General features: G+C 38.6%; 1 protein-coding gene across 2 annotated transcripts in view; it reads right to left on the reverse strand.

Moving 5' to 3' along the window:
* srbd1 (S1 RNA binding domain 1) overlaps window positions 1-20,156 on the reverse strand; it is a 52,690-nt gene that overhangs the window by 18,203 nt on the left and 14,331 nt on the right. For both annotated transcript variants that reach the window (XM_058386760.1, XM_058386761.1), the window contains exons 11-15: window positions 19,733-19,890; window positions 18,394-18,484; window positions 17,053-17,160; window positions 7,024-7,115; window positions 3,510-3,592 (exon numbers count right to left, since the gene is read on the reverse strand). In XM_058386760.1, coding sequence (XP_058242743.1) covers window positions 3,510-3,592; window positions 7,024-7,115; window positions 17,053-17,160; window positions 18,394-18,484; window positions 19,733-19,890 — 532 coding nt within the window. The remainder of the gene's footprint in view (window positions 1-3,509; window positions 3,593-7,023; window positions 7,116-17,052; window positions 17,161-18,393; window positions 18,485-19,732; window positions 19,891-20,156) is intronic.

The raw sequence follows: 20,156 nt of genomic DNA on the forward strand, positions 1-20,156 counted from the left end.
GTGCAGAAATCACACACATGGTCATAAATACTAGAATTTTTACTTGGTGATACTGATACAGAGCATCCTACTTAATATTAAGCAATCACAGTTTTTGTTGGTTTGCAGCCTTGTGCTTATGGCCAACTTTAATTATTTATGCCATTTAAACAGTATCTTTAATAGACCTGACCTGAGCATGAGACGCAGGATCATTAAAATGAGCACAAGATGACAAAAGAAGTCTCATTGCTACTGAAGTCCTCTTACATGAGACTGTTCTCTGCATCACTGCTTCACGTTCACAAACAATATCTGTGTGTGTGTGTGTGATACATGGGGCTCATTTGAATGATTACGATACTGCTGTGCACGGTCAGATCGACCGCACTCGTGCTCCCAAAATGTCATTTACACGAGTGGGGATTTAAAAAAAAGGCCCACGCACACCTACTCCAAACTCAAGTTACACAGAATGAGAGCAAGTCATCGGCTCCCCCTCTGTGTGTGTATATTTCACTGACCTGTCTTTTTACTCTTTGCTCTGTGTTAGAGCTGTGAGGGTATCCTTATCTGGTGAGTGCCAAGCACGTTTTTTTTTTTTGACAGGCTTGAGAACAAAGTACACTGCTCAGATAACAAAATACACAGAGAACCCAGACTGAGTAACGAAAATGCACAGTGACTGGAGTTGATTTTGCTTTTGTTCTCGATATTTTATTTAAGCTAGGTAGCTAGAGTTAAAGGGTTAGATTGCTACCATTAGCCTTGGGAATGGGTCAAGCTTTAGGGAAACCATTAAATTCACCATCTGACATGAGCCGTGCGCTATGAGATTATTAAGACGCAAACCTTTCCATTTCAGGCAGAACTTAGCTAGCATTGAGTTACTAGGATTTTCTCTAAGCACTTTGTTATTTATTCTTCCGCCAAATAAGCATATTATAATATATAACAACAGTGTATATATATATATATATATATATATATATATATATATATATATATATATGATAATATTGCTATGATTATTGCCTGGAAAATACTGTAAAATTTTCAATAGCCTGTAGACACAGACAGTGATGAAATCACACATCCTGGACAAGTGAAGATGAACAACCGGCTCACATCATTCACTTTCCCACGCTACACTGAGTCGCTAACTATCCATCAACATCATCATCATCAGTCAACTTAATGTCAATCAGTACTCTTCCCCTCATTTCCTTCTCTTGCCTTGGGGGAAAAGATTTTAGCAGCGAGCAGAACTCGAAGACCCATTACAAAAAGGAAGCTGCCATTTATTGACATGACATCACCTGCTCAGCTTACCGGAGTTCTACTTTCTAATCTGTCCCACAGCAAAACCTGTCTCAACAGACACAAAAAAAAAGATTATAGGATTTTCTACTTAGTATCATCTAGGGCAACCTTTACTCGAGTGTTTCTTTTCTCCATTCAAACTCAAGACAGAGACCAGGAATTTCCTGAGACTGGTGACTTCCATCAACTTGATTTAAAACAAATTAATCTTGGATGAGTGTGTTTTGCTTTAGTTAGATACTCAATTAAAAAAGTGATGAGAAAAGATGTCTTTGTGACGTGTACATAGACAGTTCTACAACAGAGCTTAGAGAGAGAGAGAGAGAGAGAGAGAGAGAGAGAGGACTTCTAGGAGACTGACAGCTCCTTTAATATCCGGGGTTGTGTATGGTGTTTTCCCACACAGCTGGGTAAGATGGTAAAATGTGCCCTCTGGGACTTTTAAGAGGCTAAGGAAATCTGAACACACTCACTCCACCTTTCTCACAGTGACTGACAGTTCACTATATAAACCAAAATGCACGAGGCCGCACCTCCTGTGACGGGCCACAAGACTGACAGGAGTACGGTGGATGAGGAACAGATCAACCACAAGCTGGTACAAAATCAGTTTCAAAAAGCCATGCATGTAGAGGACATCACACCTAGTTCATAAAGGTTTATGTAACATTAGACTGCTGTTCCAGGTGTTATACGGAGAAGTCGAGGTAATGCTGTGACAATATTCATCCAATATATTTGTCTATAAAATAACATAGCAAACGGGGGAATAGGGGTCCTTTGCATAATCATTATGGTCCTATATTCAAAACATAAAACATTTTCTACACATTGAACACACACACACACAGCCACTCTCATCACTCAGCATGTCAATGCAGAGGAGAGGCAGCTCGTGTTGCTTTCTCCCTACCCAGATCATATGGCAGGGTAAATAAACGCTGAGTGCTGACAGATGTGTGTGTGTGTTCAGAAGAACTTCACAACACACTCTCGGCGAAAGAGTGCAACGTTCAATCACGGGACGGAGCAAAGACTCAGGTACTACTGCGCAGACTGTCTGTATGTGTGTGTATCACTGTTGTGGAGCATCATCTGTTAGTAAAATACAACTTGACAACATTTTAATACCATTCTTTCAAAAACACAGCTCAGGGCTGAACTTTTTAAGAAGGAAAATAGCTGTTTGCATGGCTTTTATTCCGCAAGGTTTTAGCAGGATATCTACAGGCCTCAATCGACAATGCTTGTGGATGGAGAATGATGCATTTCTCATTTCAAACCCTTTCCCTTTGCTCAGGCACAAACAGATTTTCTGTATCTTTGTCATCTTGAAGAAACACTCCAACACAATGCATATGCTACAAGCAAAAAAAAACCCCACACAAAACACACATTCTTGCCTTTAATTTACCAGCCTACTAAGAACAACAAACTGTTTCTACAGTGAACTAATCTGCATTTATTTTGTCAAGAGGTCCTCCAGAGTTGAAGGCCATGTTTGCTAATGAAAATCAAGAAGAGAGGATGAGTGAAAGCAAGCATGCAGAACAGCGGGACAGAATGAAGAGAGAAAAAGAGAGGAGAGAGGATACAAATAGCCCTGGGTCTTGAGTCAACATATGATGCTGTCGGCAAACTTAATTGAATTAATTTTGCTAGAAAATGGATTACTTCGAATTTGAGACAGCAAAAGCAAACAGACAGAAAACAGGATTAGCTCACTAGTCCAGCTGACTCCTGTTTATTACTCAAAATTTAAGATCCTAGCCAGTGCTAGACAGCTGGTGCGGTGCTTAGGATTACTTGCAAGCTTTGAGTAGCGTTAAAGAAACATCATCATGGTTTAGACAACAATCTAATACTGTAATCTAATATAAAAAATTTTGGTGGCTTTAGTGGGTAACATTTCCGTTTTGGTGGCTAGATAAGTGGATGAAACAGACTTAAGTGGAATTATACCTAATGCTAATGGAATTAACCGTTCAAGTCATTGAGGCTTTATGTAATACCTGGTCTAATAGAGTTCTTCTACATAAAGAGTAGTTAAATAACTTCCACTGCATTTGACTAAATGCAAAAACATAAGAGTTAACATTCTATTTAGTGCAATGTTGCACAGAGCAGCTTCTTTCATTGCAAAAACAGTCCCTTTCCACTCAACTCAAACATTCATGCTTGTATTGCCTGAGTGTGATGTGACTGACCTGGTAAGTACCGATGCCGATGTGTTTGGGGTCGATCTTGACCAGCTCAGCCAAAGGGTCTTGAACACGTCTTCCAATCGACACTGAAAAGAAATTGAGAAAAAGCTCTGTGTCAGTGCAGCAACAGCCAGGAAGAGACAGACAATACACTGGAATCTCAAGGGATCAGAAAAATTACTCCCTTAATGAACCAGCAAATCTAATTAAATTACTGTAAATTAGCCATGTGTATGAGGGTGTTTGTTGTTGTGTTTTGTTTTTTTTGCACCAGGCTAAATGTGAAAACTCCACACTGGTTCATTAATTATTCTAACAAACGTCATCAATTATAAGTAATTATAGTCTCAAATGTAAATATTGCTTACCACATCCCCCAAAATATATTATCACTATTGAGCAATGAGAAAAAAAATATTTTTGACAAATAAATAAATAAATAAATAAATAGATAGATAAATAAATAAATAAATAAATAAATAAATAAAATATTTTAAAAAATACTGACAACACACACACAATCACTGTTTGCTACGTAGCGGCAAAATAAAATCAAATAAATTTGTAAACAGATAGACGTATAATGCAAAGCTACATATGAAGAAACTATAAGAACTACTAACTGTAATTCCTTCCAAGACTAATTCGTCTGGTATGTCACAGTACAGTAATTAAAGCCCTGCTGTTGATACAGATACAGCTGACCAGTTCAAATTAATTACAGCCCACGAAATTAATCAGATCCAGCAAGGTATAATTTTACCATGTCTGTAATTTAGAAAAACTACATTGAAACTTTTTAAAAGCCTCACAGACTGGGTCTTGGCTGAGAGGCTGGAAAGGAAAAATCAACAAACATCCTATGATGTTTAAGTGCGAATGCATGACAGGATCATTTAACAGCCTGAGCTACAGATGAATAAGCCATCGCATTAACCAAACCAAATACATTCAAATATGTGTGTGTGTGTGTGAGAGAGAGAGTGTGTGTGTATCCTCAATATGTTTATCATCGAAAGACAGGAGACAATTTATGCGTCTAGACAAACAAGACCAAATAACTCACTTTAGAAAGGAATAAAATCTTACAATCTCTACTGTAAAAATTGGCAATTAAATACAATCAAATTTGTCAATACTAATGCTAATAACAAGCATGGCTTGCATCCGCCATTTGCTCTACTTGTTTTTATTTAGCCTTGCTGAGAAGCCACCACTGGAGAATCAGAAATGCTTCAACGTTAACTGGGAACGATCAAGAATATGAAAATATGTGAAAGAGGGGGAAGACAAGAGGAAAAGACAGACACACGGAACATAAACCCTCAGAGAAATGATGTTAGGGAACAAGAGCTGGTTTCAGTCTGACTGCTTGAAAACAAGGTCCACATTACTGAGAGCAAGGGAGAGCGGTGCTTTTTTATGTACTGTACAAGGCCTGAGTTGAAACTCGATCCCAGTGCAAATATTATTGCAGGCAGAAGCTTCCCACTGAGCCCAATGCAGAGATGCAGCGAGTAAGGCATGGCAATCATCATCCAGCATCCCACCTCCACCCTTCAGTCACAAACACCTACTTAAAGTCTCAGTCACACCTAAACTACAGGTATTATCTAGAGTCTGCGATTCAGAAACCCATTGTCACACTTCTCGATTCACACATATTGTGACACATTTTAAAATATTTTTCACATTTAAAGGACTCGAAGATGTGTCAATTGGCATATTGCATAATGTGTAACAATTGATTGTGTAATAATAAATGCAGTTTATTTTACCCACAAACTAGCTCAACTGGGTATTCACACACTGGCTCAATTTTTGCCAAAACAATGATGAAGATCACATGCATTAATTAAAAAAATCTAAACATCTGACTATACATTGAATGACCGACTGAGCACAAAGGTCACAGTATTCGTAAAGATGTCACCTCTCAGTAAGTCAGTCACTCTATGCTCAGTCAGTCAGTTACTACATGCACTAGTTCTCCATCACTAAGTATTTAGTGACAGACCAAGCACATTGTCACTGACTCAACACAATCACTGAGTAGATTTCAAATTATTTGTATAGTGCTGTTGACAATGGACATTGTCTCAAAGCAGCTTTACAGAAGAACTGAAACATAGAAAAAATGATCAAGTTACTATTTATCCCTAATGAGCAAGCTTGAGGCGATGGTAGCAAGGAAAAACTCCCTGAGATGATGTGAGGAAGAAACCTTTACAGGTACCAGGCTCAGAAGGGAACTCATCCTCATTTGGGTGACCCCGGATAGTAAATAATGTAAATGTAAATAACGTCCTTTCTTCAAACGTCTATATTTACATGCAATTATATACATGTGTATATAGTGACTGACCACTGACTAATTGAACACAGTCTCTGACTGAGTAAATAGTGACTAACTGAGCATAAGTTGCTTAATCAATTCAGTTGTTTAGAACAATGAGATGAAGGAGTGCAGCCAGTTCCATTTATCTCCAATGTTGCATGGCATTTACACGCTTGCGGAAACTCAAAATTTATTCGAAGGGAAACATTGATGAGAAATTAGATACTGAAAGAGGGTGTAATGAGAAGGCTACTATTAATGAGGGCTTCTACTCTTACACAGTTCAGTGAATAGGAATATCTAACACAACTGCACACACAATGTTGCAATTTCTTAAGGCTTTCGTAAAAAAATGATAAATATAGCTCCCCAGTTCACTTTTGCACTTGACCAGGAGAAAATTTATGATAAATGCTATGCTGATTTACTGCTTTTATAGAGGAAGTCTGGAATAATTCTCAGATCCTGCTTTTGAGAGGATCGGAGTCATTTCCAGAGATTTCTGTGTGTTTTTTGTGTTTGGGATTACAGACCGAGCATCTGTGTGGTCCAGGACACAGTCAAAGCTTGAAAAGTCCAGTTTCGCAGGAACATAATGAGTTACACAGATCTAGTAGGACCAGGAGTAACAACAAATACAATTTTATAAACAATGCAAGCCATTTATGTTCCGCATGGCTAACTTAAAAGCAAAACTTTGAGGTGGGCGGTCAATTATGAGTGTGGTAATGGCGTAACATGGCCTAGAGGCAAGTGTCCACAGAGGCACCATAAAACATAACTAGACTAAAAAGGAAGGGAAAATTCTAGATGACTGACTGCTAAGTTGAAAAGACAGGTAAGGTATGTTTACAACTGCAGGTCCAGCTCTTGTGCAAAAAAATAAAAAATAAAACACTGAATGTCTGGTAGACTTAAGCCATTCTTATGTAGATTGTGAACTTCAGTCAAAAATGAGCTATTTTTCTAGCATAGAAGGGAACTCTCAGGCTTACAATTCATATGTAATGTGAGATTTTAAAACTTCACTGGAAATACACTTTGATGCTAATATTATATTACAGACATTTGGCAGTTTTCCTGTCAAGGTGGTTAAAATGTTGAGTGAGGGAGACAGAGAGAGAGAGAAAAAAAAGATATAGAGCGAGAGAGAGAGAAAATAAATTAAGCAATAGTTACCTGCACTCCTCAGGTTTGGATCCAGGCCTGGCATCTCTTTGACTGCTTCTGGACTGACACTGTAGATGGATGCTCCCGCTTCATTAGTGATACTGAAAATGAAATAAATAAAAAAAACCTCAAAAACTCCTATTTCACCTTCTAAAATATGTTTCCCAAGTGATTCTATTTAGTCTGTTTAATGACAGACCCAGAAGCCTCTTTAAAGAATTTCCACAGAGCACTTCAATGTCTTTAACTCGACTGGAAGGGTGCTCACTCCCAGGGCTTTACTACCACAAGTCAGAGAAACACATACAGTATTTCTGATATACAGAGGCATAACATATGCGTCAGTTTACTTAGGCCATCAAAGGTCATTTGAAATGAAATCTTAAGAGCATGATGTACAGAGTCTCAGACATATTTTCATATCTTATAAAATAAAATAATATCTTGTAAAATAATACAAGATATAACTGTACACTGTATTCCTTTATTCAAGATCTGGAATAAATTTACTATAAATTTTATTATAAATTTACAGAATTATTCTAAATTTTTTTGCAAATTCATTTTTTTTTATTAAATGCTTTCCTCCACAAAGCTGCTTTAGAGAAATCCAGTTCCAGTTGTTTCATTTCACTATGTACTGCATCAGCTATATGTGGTTGAAATGACAATAAAAGCTTCTTGAATCTTGAATCATGTGCAGCCTGAAGATGACCCGTGCAATGAGAGGACTCAAAAGACAGACTCAAAAATGGAAAGCTACACTCCGCCGGTCAATAATAGTTGAATAGTGGAAGAGTGCAAGGATGGATTACATAACTACATGCAAGATTAATCCAGGGATTCTGCTTAAACAGAGTACAGAAAAGCCCAGGGATACAAAGCGAAGCAAAGCAATGCTAAAACTCTAAAAGACAAAAACATAAGTAAAGAATAATAAGACAGTATAATATAAGCACATCAAATGATGTAGGTATAGATGGTAGTGATCGTGGGGCTGAATGTTATGGACAATAATATATTACTTCACACACACACACACACACACGATTTGTCTAATTATTAGTAAGACAAGCGGTGTTCAACAATCTAGACATGGTTACGAGTCTGTAGTGTGTAAATGCTATAAGAATACTCATTAAATTATTAATGAACGTGTCGAATGATGCCAGTTGAAAAAAATAACTTGAGCTAACACTGCCATCTAGAGGACATAACAAACGGACTGTGATTCAGCAGCATGAACAACCCATTCTTAGATTACTGGTAGTAACTCATGCTTGACAACTTGTAGAAATTATTTGATGAACAATCACTGTAAACTATGAAACATTACCATGAAATAAATACATAAGCACTGAATAACAGTAATAATAATAATAAGAAGAAAATGGAAGCTCCATAACCCATACACAGAAGCACGTTAAAAATAATCATTTTCAGCATCTATCTAGTCTACAGAAACTTGAAAATTCCTCACACAAAAACAGTATTACTCAATCTTCAAAAACAGGGTTGTAGCTTTAAGGATACTCAAGGTCAAGCGCAGATTCCAAAGAAAGCATTTATTACTTCCTGAAAACATGCATACATAGTCAAGGTCAAGGTCAGCTACCACAAGTGAGTTTACTACTCCTCAAAAACCAGACTAGCTTTACAGCTACATAGACAAGGTCAAGGTCAATGCTAGATCCCAACCCTTTCACAGCCTTCATCAGAATCAACCAACAACCGGAAGGTTAAAATGAGACAAAAATACCATGAGATCACCACAAGAACCAGTCCGCTCACTCCTCCTTTTTTAGCACGGCTCATTACGTCAACTCTGCCAATTAGTGAAATTTTAACCATGACAACTCACAAAGGCTTTGGATTTTCTATTAGAAGAACCTGTGGTCTGTTTTTTATTCTTCTCCTGAGTCCCCCCTCCCCCCCCCTCTTTTTTCCCCCTGTAGCAGAGCATCATAACCAACCATCTGCCCCCTCTCTACAGCTGACATGTTGCTGTGAAAACTAGCTAACAAGGCCTGGCATATGACCTTCAGTAAGGTCATGGTGGAGCTGGTCATTAATAAGACACACACACACACACACACACACACCACACACAGGCAAAAACCTTTCATCATTACAGGATTTGGAGATGCAATACAACCATATAAATACACTTACCTGAATGAATAACACATTTTTAACTCTTACTCTTTTCCGTTCTTACACACATGCAGAGGCTGGTGAGGGTTAAAGGGCAGGGTTGTATACTGGCATCTAGGTGATGTGCCTTATAAGTAGTACAGAAACCATAACACCACCTAACACAAAAAAACACAATCCCCATACTCCCAAACAAACCCACCCACCCCCACACAGACACACAACAAAACACAATTAAGTTATATGAGACACTGTTAGCTGCTTGAGGTCAGCTGAAACCGAGATGGTGTCTATATGTAGAGGACTCCAACACACCTAAGGGAAAACAGACCAGGAAAATGAAAAGCAGAGCAGACTGCCTCTGTCACGTCTGAATTAATTAGCAGGGCTGCTGGGGCAGCTGGATAACAGTCCGCACTAACCCTGGCATGGATACATGGGCAGAGTCATATTGATGCAAGGGCATCGCCATGGCAGCCAACAGAAGGATGTCCATACCCACTTTGCCACGAGTGAATGTAAACGGATCCACTCAAAAACACAACCTGCCTCCAAGCATTGCCGGTGACCCTGCAGGTCTGAGAGTCACTCAAAACACACACACACACACTTAAGTCTTCATCATTGTCACAGGGCAAAGTCAAAGTCAAGATCCTCATTTAAAGAAATGGTAGCCCTCCAAAAGCTCACACACCCGCAGCCCTTGTCCATTTAATGTTAGTAAGATACACATACACAATTTGATCGCTTTTCCATGTTGCCAACAGCCTACAACAAAAAGGCAAACTGAAATGATCAGTCACTGGATCCTTTAGAACAAACAATATCATATTAATCATGGGTTCTGATGGTTCAGCCATATAGCTCAATTTAAGTACCATTACTATCCAAATACGAGTGTGCAAGCTATGATAACTCCAAACTGTCATTATCTCCGGAATTCTTCACCTCAAAAAAAATAATCAAAAATGGTGCTAAGGAGAAGTATATTGGTTTTATGTTACATTACAACATAATTATTAGGAAAGTTTGCTTTCACTGTAATCTTACATGTTTTATATGGCACAATTGGCTAGATAACCTTTCATTTGAACATTTTTAAAGAACTTGCATCCGAGCTAATAAAAACGCTTCCTGCTTATCAAATTGCACATGAATGCGTGCCACTATAACCCACCGAAAATAGAAGTTCCATACTATACACTAACCATACAAACCATGTTAATGAGCACTTCAGTTGACTTATGCAGTTGTGGCACTGAGGGTTCCATGGGCATCTTTTTCTCTTCGGAAGGCAATAAACTTTAACTTCAAACCACCAAGCACAAGCAAACGGGGCATGAAATGTGCAGCACAGTAAATGTGTTACTGCTAGGCACTGCTTCTAGACATTATAGCATCACAAGTACACACTAAATGGCAACTGACAATGAGTATTTGGCATCTGGGTTTAGGGCGACAAAAAGGTTGAAGCGACAGCTAGTTCAATCACATGCATGACTGACGAGAACCAATCAGTGCAATGTGGATTGGAGCCGACGTTGTTTAGTACAGACTCTACTACAGTGGCAGAAAAAAAAATAGGAGTTTCTCATCCGTGGAAATGTACAGGACATTACATGTGGAAGGAAAAAATTCCAGTAGATATTTATGCTTATATATATTATATCACACACACACACAAACCTCCCAGTACACACACACATGCACAGTCGGCTGACTGGATCTCAAACTAATCCGTAGTGTGTGTGAGGTGTGTGTGATTGTGCCCTGTGATGTATGGGCACCTGATCTCCCACCTTGTGCCCAGAGACTCCTGGGATAGTTCAGAAAATGAAAGGATAATGCTTAAATAAATAGATCAATTATACAGAGAAACACAGAATAGGAAGCAGGATAGCAAGATTTCAAAGAAATATATTAATAATTTTTGATGGTGTAAAATAATCTGTACCACTCACAGGCGCACACACAGACACATTTAACTCAAATCATGGGGAGGAAATATAAGATCGAGCTACACAACAATTCTGTGGTTAAATAAATAAAACTGACTCAAGTATTAATGTTTAAACGGCTTCCATCATTAAATCACTTTTCTGTTAAATCTGCCAGAAGACACTGTATAAAATAGTGAGAAACTTTGGCAGACCTTACCCTAGTCTATCAATAAAGATTTGTTTTTGCTGATAGAGAAGCAATTGTAGTCAGAAACCTTAATCAGGAGGAGGTTTTTGCGACTATGTTTGATCAATCAATGTTCTGCTCTATTTTTAAGCTAAGGCCATATGTCCTAGGTAAGAAGAGTAACCGAATCCAACAGGAGTAACTTAAACATGGCTCACTTGGCGGTGGAAATAGTGACAACATGGATGGTTACGCTTAATGTCCCACGCCGAGCTTATGTAACTGACCCGACTTTCATTACATATACTAATAATTATTACATTCATTAAAGCAGAAACCATAACACAAGTTTCAAGCAGTAGAGAGCATGACCATTTCTTGAGGAACTCCTGAATCGGCTGTCTTTTCTAATTCAGACATGCAACCTTCAACTGAGTCTATATCTGCAGGCATGTGACTATAATTATCCTTCATCCCTTACTGACCTGATCACCCTACCCAGAATCCTCCACTGTTCTAGAGACAAATTTCACTGATGCCAAATACTCATCATCCAAGGCCTTGTGGCCATGAATGATCTCATTCTACCAAGAGCAGGACAGAATCCAAGAGCATTAATTACCTGAAGACAGACTTCACTGGAACAAAACAAAACGAAATGACGAGCACGAGTACGAGTACACAAACACACACGCGCACACACAGACAGCAAGACCACCAGCAACAGCAAGGACATCAAGGAGCAGCTCTACATACCATAAGGGAAAAACACACGGAGGACCACAATGAAAGGATTTTAATGTAAAAAACGCAACTAAATTTCCGTACTCATCACAATTCTTCATTTGCAGTTCCAAAAACTACTCAGCACTCAGTATTTCCAGGATTCCTATTATCATTAATGTCCATTGTAAATTGAAGTGATGCTATGAGAAAAGTTAATAGCATAAGTACCTATGTAAATGTGACTCAATATTAATATGAATTAATAGTTTGGTGAAAGCTTATTCATTATTGATGGTGAGGGTCATGGTGGATCCGAGGCCAGTAACAGAGTGAAAGTTGGGAGAATTCACCCAGACTGTCACATGGCACGAAGCGCATACACACATATGAACAAACACATATTCAAAACTATAGGCAATTTAACACCACCAACCCAACTACAATACATGTATCTGATCAGTTGTTGGAAACTGGAGAAACCAGAGGAAACCCATTAAAACCCATTTATGGCAGTTGGCAGAGGCCTTAGTCTGAGCGACTTACATTTATCTCCTTTATACAACTGAGCAGTTGAGGGTTAAGGGTCTTGCTCATAGGCCCAGCAGTCAGCAATGGAAGCTTAGCAGCCCTGGTATTTCACGATGTTCTGATCAGCAGTCCAATACCACGTGCCCCATACTGACAGTAACCTGAGCTCAGAATCAAACTGCTGACCCTGGATCTATGCAGCAGCAATACTACAATGCTACTCACTGTTTTATAATGGAGGCTTTTGCTTATAACAGTCTAACCACAAAGCAAGCTGCTCACTGAGCTGAACTCTTCACAATTCAGCTCAACTTTGAGCATATGGTAAAATGTATAGTACTGTAGCACTGAACCTATGCTTTGCAAAATATCAGTTATTGCTGTTTAAATGTTTAACAGATTTGAGGCTTTTTAAAAACTAAAACAAAAGAGAGAGATGTGGAAATGATTGTTAAGCTTTGGCGAAAAGGAAGGGAAGCAGAGGGCTGTTGGGCGAACTACTGTGACACATCTTTGTTACACAGACTGAAGCTAATGGTCAGTGACGAGCTGGCTTGTGGCAGGAGATCTGCCTGAGGAAAGCAGTAGAGTCACTGTTTTGTTTTGTTTTTTTGGGTCCTCTGCTAGCATTGCTGAAAGCGCAGTGTGAGTGGTCAGCGGCCAAGACGCTGTATCACCATCACTGCTCTGATAGCCAAACTGACATGATCAGCTGGAGATATCACTCAAGGCTTCCTCGTTAAACAGCATGCATGTCATCCCTTCCTCAGGAGCAAGAAGCACAGTCAGCATGAAGGAACAGCAGTAAGCAGTGCTGCACATTAGGAATACGCAAGTCTAGATATCAACTAAGAAGACTGAAAAAAAACTATCCAGCTAGTGTTAAACATTTGATAGTGACTAAGCTTGTGGATTCATCCAATACAGCAACAATAAAAAACATGCTCACTCCTGTGAAAACTGTGAAGGTCACTGAAGGTCACCGAATGTCTACCAAGGATTTGCTCATCATGAGGGAGGTAAGTAAACAAAATTGCGTGTGATCTGAGAAACATTCCTTTAAACACTCCTAACAAAACCACTCCTCAGCATAGCTCAATTAAATAAGGAATATATATGACAGGCCATGACGTCCCTGGAAAATACAGCAACAGGGTGGTGTAATGCGGCCTGACACAAAGTGGATTTGGTTGCATTTTTAATTAAAGAACGGCATGTGATACTAATTAACAATGAATAATTATATTTAATTTTGTGGAACATTCGCAAGTTAGTTCCTGTTATCACTTACAGTGTTAGCAGACTGTATGTTCTCTCACCAGCATCTCTGTAATCTCTTGACAAAAGTTAATAAGAAACACACAAAAGCATTTTGTTATATTAGCATTAAACTGTCCTGACTTGTCTGAAGTGGCGCTGGAGACTTCTCCCATAAATCTCTCCTTACAGATGTCAATTATTATAAATTTTATACGTTGGTATTTTTTTTAAAAAATAACTTATTTTACAGTCACTACAGCAGCAGTAAAAGAGCGGAGTGAGCATATTCATGTAACCCTATGGCTTTCACTTATGAGGAAACTACTCTTGGAGACACATGGTCACAGAAAATAAATCAGCATCTCCTGGCAATCAGATATCATATTTAAAGATTCAGCAGCACACAGAGGTAGGAAACAGTTTAAGGTAAAAGGAAAAACAATAAGACAGGACAGACAGCTGTTTTTCCTATAGCATATAATTCTTACTCATGTCACTTATAATATAGATAGAAATGTATATAATTAATTACACTTAAATTTTCCACTTAAATGTACACTTACATATAATTAAATGTAGCTTGATTCTAAATAATTTACTTAATAAAAACACAAGGATACAAATGTCTTGGCTGCAATACATACAATGGATGTAAAAAAAGTCTACACATCCCTATTAAAAGGGTTTTGTGATGCAGTTTCCAAGATACCTGGAACAACCTTCCAGTCAAACCAGCTTAGAAAACTGCACACTACAAAAGTCTAAACAAAATTATTTAAGTTATATAAGATTGTTTTAATGCTTACTGCTCATTACAGTACTTAATTTCCTTTCAGTATCTACAAAATTCCATTAGATGTGTCTATGACTTTTGCACACCACTGTAGATTATGAAGCTTTTTTATTTTAGTTTCAGAAGGTGGCCACCAATATAAACTCTGTTTAATAAAACGCTTTATACCAATAACACTTCATGTTGAGAATAAGCCACAAGCCATTCTTTGTTCAATGCTGAAGCTTGTGTGATACTTTGCCAGGCTATGCTATAGACTATAGCTAGATGGATCTGTACTCATTTCCCACGATAACAATGGCATGAACTCCAGATGTGGTCGAGGCACAGACAAGTGTCGATTAAGGATGTTTATAAATGTTAAAGAAAATGCTAGACGGCGTTAACAAAATGGCAACGGACACGTGAGCGTGAAAACGTGGCAATATTTGACTGTAAAGGGAGAAGCAGAACCGCAATGAGCACAAGGCAATTCTCCCTCAGGCTGATGGTTACATGTGTGCTGCTGGCTCGGACTGTCACTACACAGGAGCAGTCAGCCAGAAAAGAAGAAGGGAGCAGGCTGGCAGGAATGAGGGGACAAAAAGGGAAAGTAGGATGAAGGAAGAAGCCACCAGGAGGGCTTTTCATTCAGCAGTGAACACAGACAAAAAGCAGATGGTGCAAATGAACCCAGAGGTTTAATTAAGTTGGGGTTTTTAAAGAAAGCGTGATTAGAGAAAGCGCAAACACACATGAAATGTACAAAATATAAAGTATGTACATGTACACTATTGATAACACTGTTTCAAAGCTACAAAACATGCATTTCACTTTAAATACTTTTCAATACGAATAATTCCACATGTATCCTAAATACGAGCTTTCAAAGCAGAGCTCCAAAATGAAGAAGCAAAATAAATGTGCTGGTCTGATTTGACTTGAGGCTTTGCAAAGTCAGACAAGGATATCTAAAAACAACAGGCAAAACCCCTGAAGCTCAAAAATGTACAGAATCAGCCCATTTATTTATTAGATTAATTACAAAAAAATATACTAACAGAAAAACTTGGAAAAAGAGGAAGCACTTTCCGATAGGAATGTGTCGATTTCGGGCCCACGAGAACCACAACACACTAGAAAGTGCGGATGAATTTCAAAATAAGAAAGGTCAACATGGGCCAGTGACAAAAGCTGATGAAAGCATGTCTATCATGTTACTTGGTGTGCTGGCTGAAATAACCATTCACTATATATATATATATATATATATATATATATATATATATATATATATATATATATATATATATATATATTTATAGTGAATATATATATATATATATTTATTTATAGTGAATATATATATATAAAAGATATGTATCCCTGTAAAGTATGCCTGCAAATGCCACAGAAATCTATGCATGTTTTGTCCACTTGTGTAGGTACTCATAACTAATCACCAGGGTACTGTATCATAAATTAAGAAACAGAATATAGTTCCTCAAATCATTACAAATTCTATTATTCATTCAGTTCTTTCATGTTTTCAGTTCTTGACCCTGACGGTCATAAAAGCTGAAACAGCAGCATTCTTGAATAACTGAGCATATGCTGCTGAATAAGAAATTCAATCTGTATGATTTATTTCAACTAGCACTTCTCTTTCAGGAACACTTGGCTGTCTAGATGGGGACTAGAAACAGTGCTAACGCATGGGCAACCGGTGTCTGACAGCAGATGCAGTGTTGGTTTTGTAGAGATCTCAAATCTTCTGCTTCCATTTTAGAATGGAGGTTGAAATGGATCCACTTGTGGAGTGCCAGGATGTCAGGTTTGACGCACTGTGCATCGCTGAGAATTACTAAGCAGACCTATCCAAGCTACACTCAAGAGATGTGAGCAATACTGAAAACCACTATTGCTGCACTCCATAGACGGCCACTTCAGAGCGGTTCTGGGCAGGCCTCCAGTCCGAACCAAAAGTCAACAAACACAGGTCTGGCTAGATAGAGAATGAGACGATCCCAAATCCAGCTGATATTTGAGTTGGACGAGAGCACATTGGACGAGTTTTGATTTGAAGGGTGGTGAGAAATATTTGTTTTTAATTAAAGACAGTCAAACAAGGTCCAGATATTTAAAATCCACAAGCCTTACACACTGCAGACCATCTTTATTTCATCTACTCCCGCATGTTCCCATAGTTGTTATTTTCCTGCCACTGGGAGTTTATTGATCGTGCGTTTCCAGCTTTTAGTCTGTACTTGCACAAGATTCTAGGAAGACCTTGACTGCACTTCAAACAAACAAAAGTTGACGCTGAGCTTTACTTAAGTGCCGGGTTTTTTTTATTAACAGATTAGGATCAGCTCTCCTGCAGCAGTTCTTATATGACACTTTCTAAGCAGAAACAACCAAACTGACACTAGGTCATTGTTTAAGGGCATGTAGTACATTTCCACACTTACCAGTAGGACACATCCAAAGGTTTGAAAAAGCCACTTTTGATGAGATCAGCAAAGAAAGACTCCGTCTCTCTGCATGCTGTGCCATTTCCTATGACAACAGTCTGGCAGCTGGATTTGAAAGGGTGAAAGAGGGAAAAGAAATGTCAAAATCTTGTTCTAAGAAAAATATGTTTCACACGTGTGTTTAAGTTATGCTGCCTAAACCTTTTACAAACTAGACTCTGTTGAGTGACTACATTCCAATAAATATGTGGACTTATAATAAATATAGGGACATTACCATCTACATTCTAGAAAAGGGCAATAAATGAGTTTGTCTAGCCAACTATGTTCTGTATGACAGAATCACTTTTCATGCAAATACAATAAGTAAATGTGTCATCCTACAAGACAGCAGTGATTTACTCACTCACATGCACATCACTCAATAATCATCTCACTATATGGCTAAAAGTTTGTGAACCCCTGACCATCACACACCTATATGTGCTTGTTGACAAGTCCACCTTTGCTGTTATTATAAGTTCCAGTCTTCTAGAAAGGATTTCTACCAGATTATGGAGTGTGGCTGTGGGGATTTGAGCTCATTCAGCCACAAGAGTATTAGTGATTTAAGGCACTGAGGTCAGATGAGAAGGTCTAGTGTGTGGTCAGCAAAGATGTTCAGTGGGATTGAGGTGCAAACCACTTCTACTTGGCAAAGCATGTCTTCATGGACCTTGCTTTATGTGTGAGTCCCGCATAGGAGTGTGATGGTCATGTGTTCATATACTCTTGGCCATATGGTGTAGATTAGGAAATGTCAATCATCTCTGATCATATAGTAAGTCTTAGGAACATCAAATCTCAAATCTATCCCAGTTAACTGGAGCAAGTTCTCTCAAAATCTCAGTAAGCTTTAACAACCTTAACCAGACGTTTTTATTTGGAAAGTTGTCAAATTTTCTTATTGCAAAAAGTCAAAATGCAAGATAACCTTTTTTTTGTTGTTTTCAAAGAAATAACCATATACAACAAATTCTCTTTTCTCTTTTTTTAATTCTCTTTTTTTCCACTAACACACTAATGCAGAAGAAACAGAATAAAAATATAAACAAAATGTACTAATGAGTGCCTTTTTGTGATTATTTTACGTTCATGACTGCTATTCAAAAGAAGAACAATGCTTTAAAACAATGAAAGGCTCATTTTATAAACAAAATATTCAGGTTAGCCACTTCAATAAATATGCTATGAAAAAGCCTCTGTGCTTCAACCAATTTTTGGAAATGAGCACAGGCCAAAAAAAAGCCAAGGATAAAAGTGGTGACTCCTATGAATGAGTTTTCAGATTTGCAGTACCTATGTTTAAGCATGAGGTGGCGCAGTTTATCAGCCTCTCTATTCCTGCCCGAGCCGTGCAGGTACACCACATCTGTGCACAGGATCTGACCTGAGAAGTCACAAAGACAAACACAGCAATACAAGAGTATGACCCCAATCCGTGAGATGTGAAAAATTTTCCCAAAAGATATTCCTATTCTGTTTTTGACTTTTCCACAGATTGCCCTCATCCCTCCAGGACAGACAGCACCACTGATCTATATGCTCCTACTTCAGAGAGCTTAATCCTACTGGACACTGTCAGAGAGCAGAAGTCTGTTTGATGACACACCCACAGTCCTGTCACGGTCAAGCTGAGTCTGGCACGACGGGTGTAGATATGTGTGGCGCTGCTACAGGGCAAAGAACAAAGTGTGGTGAAGCCAACTGACACACCCCCACCAGGCCGATCAGCCACATGTGAGGTGGCAGTGCACCGTGCCCAGCGTGAAGCCCCGCCCACAGATGGTACAGTGGGTTTGCCAGTCCTGTACCGTCTTAAAGACAGACATAAGTCTTAAAGATAATACAATCATAGTAGTGATGAACACAAATAGAATGTTTATTTACAGGGCATATATGTAGCTTATGTATGCCTTCAAATATATTTTTATATATTAAAGATGTGTTTAAAGACACTATATGGCTAAAATTATTTGGACCCCTGTCCATCACACCATATGTGGTTGGATGCACACAACTTTCTGTTGCTCTGCTCCCCGGCTCTGGAACTCTTTACCTCCAGACATCCGTAACCTTGACTCTTTGTCTAGACTCAAGTCTCACCTGTTTAAGCTTGCTTACTCTTCCTAAATCTTACTTGCCCTCTCACACAGTCACAGTCTTCTGTATTTTTTGTTATTGTTGCTTGTTTTCTGTCGTATTGTTTCTATGTGCTTTGTTTTGTAACTCATTGTTCGGTGTCCCTGGGTGTTGAGAAAGGCGCCTATAAATAAAATGTATTATTATTATTATTAACTGTATAAGATGTCAGTGTGTGCTGTAGTATCAAGCTTCCCCTTCACTGGAACTAGCAAGCTCCATAAAAAACATAGCTGATATAAAAAATTTGAGTGACCTGCACAATGCACACTGTATAAACCTCAAATAAATTCAATTTCTGGGATTGGACAGGAAATTTTTTCCATCAGTAAACTGTCAGCCCTCCAAACATGCTCGAGAGGCCTTTCAACAACTACAACAAAAAAAATAGCATTGAACATTTCCACATTCTCTAAAAACAAACAAATTCTCCATTTTAAGACTTAAAAATATATAATTTAGGAAAGCAGACATCAGAGGCACAGTGTGGTCTTACTGGTAGGGGAGAGGATTGCCAGTTTGCAGCCATGGCGATATCCAGGATCTACAGCCATGAGGACACGCCCGCGCACGGGGCACACCAAGAGAATCTGCCGGAGATTACGCACAAACATAGCAACAGACTCCTTCTCTGCACTGGTGGTCAGTTTGGTCCTGGCACAGAGAGGGGGAGAGAAAATGGAACTGAGAGAGAAAAGACGAAATTCCATATATCGGAAACCGCCGTCCTGAAAGGCATTAAATGTGTTTATACTGAAATATTTTGGCTCTGTTTGGCGAGTCTGGTGCTAACTTGTTGGTTGGTGCTGTAATTACATTGTCCCTGTGTGAAGTTAGCTGCTGTTCTGACAGCACTGCATGCACAATTACAATGGAGTTTAACAGAAGAAAGATCTTCAACAATCTTTCACTGTCATCCT

This window comes from Hemibagrus wyckioides, linkage group LG03 (genome assembly GCF_019097595.1).
Source record: "Hemibagrus wyckioides isolate EC202008001 linkage group LG03, SWU_Hwy_1.0, whole genome shotgun sequence".
Classification (NCBI taxonomy): domain Eukaryota; kingdom Metazoa; phylum Chordata; class Actinopteri; order Siluriformes; family Bagridae; genus Hemibagrus; species Hemibagrus wyckioides.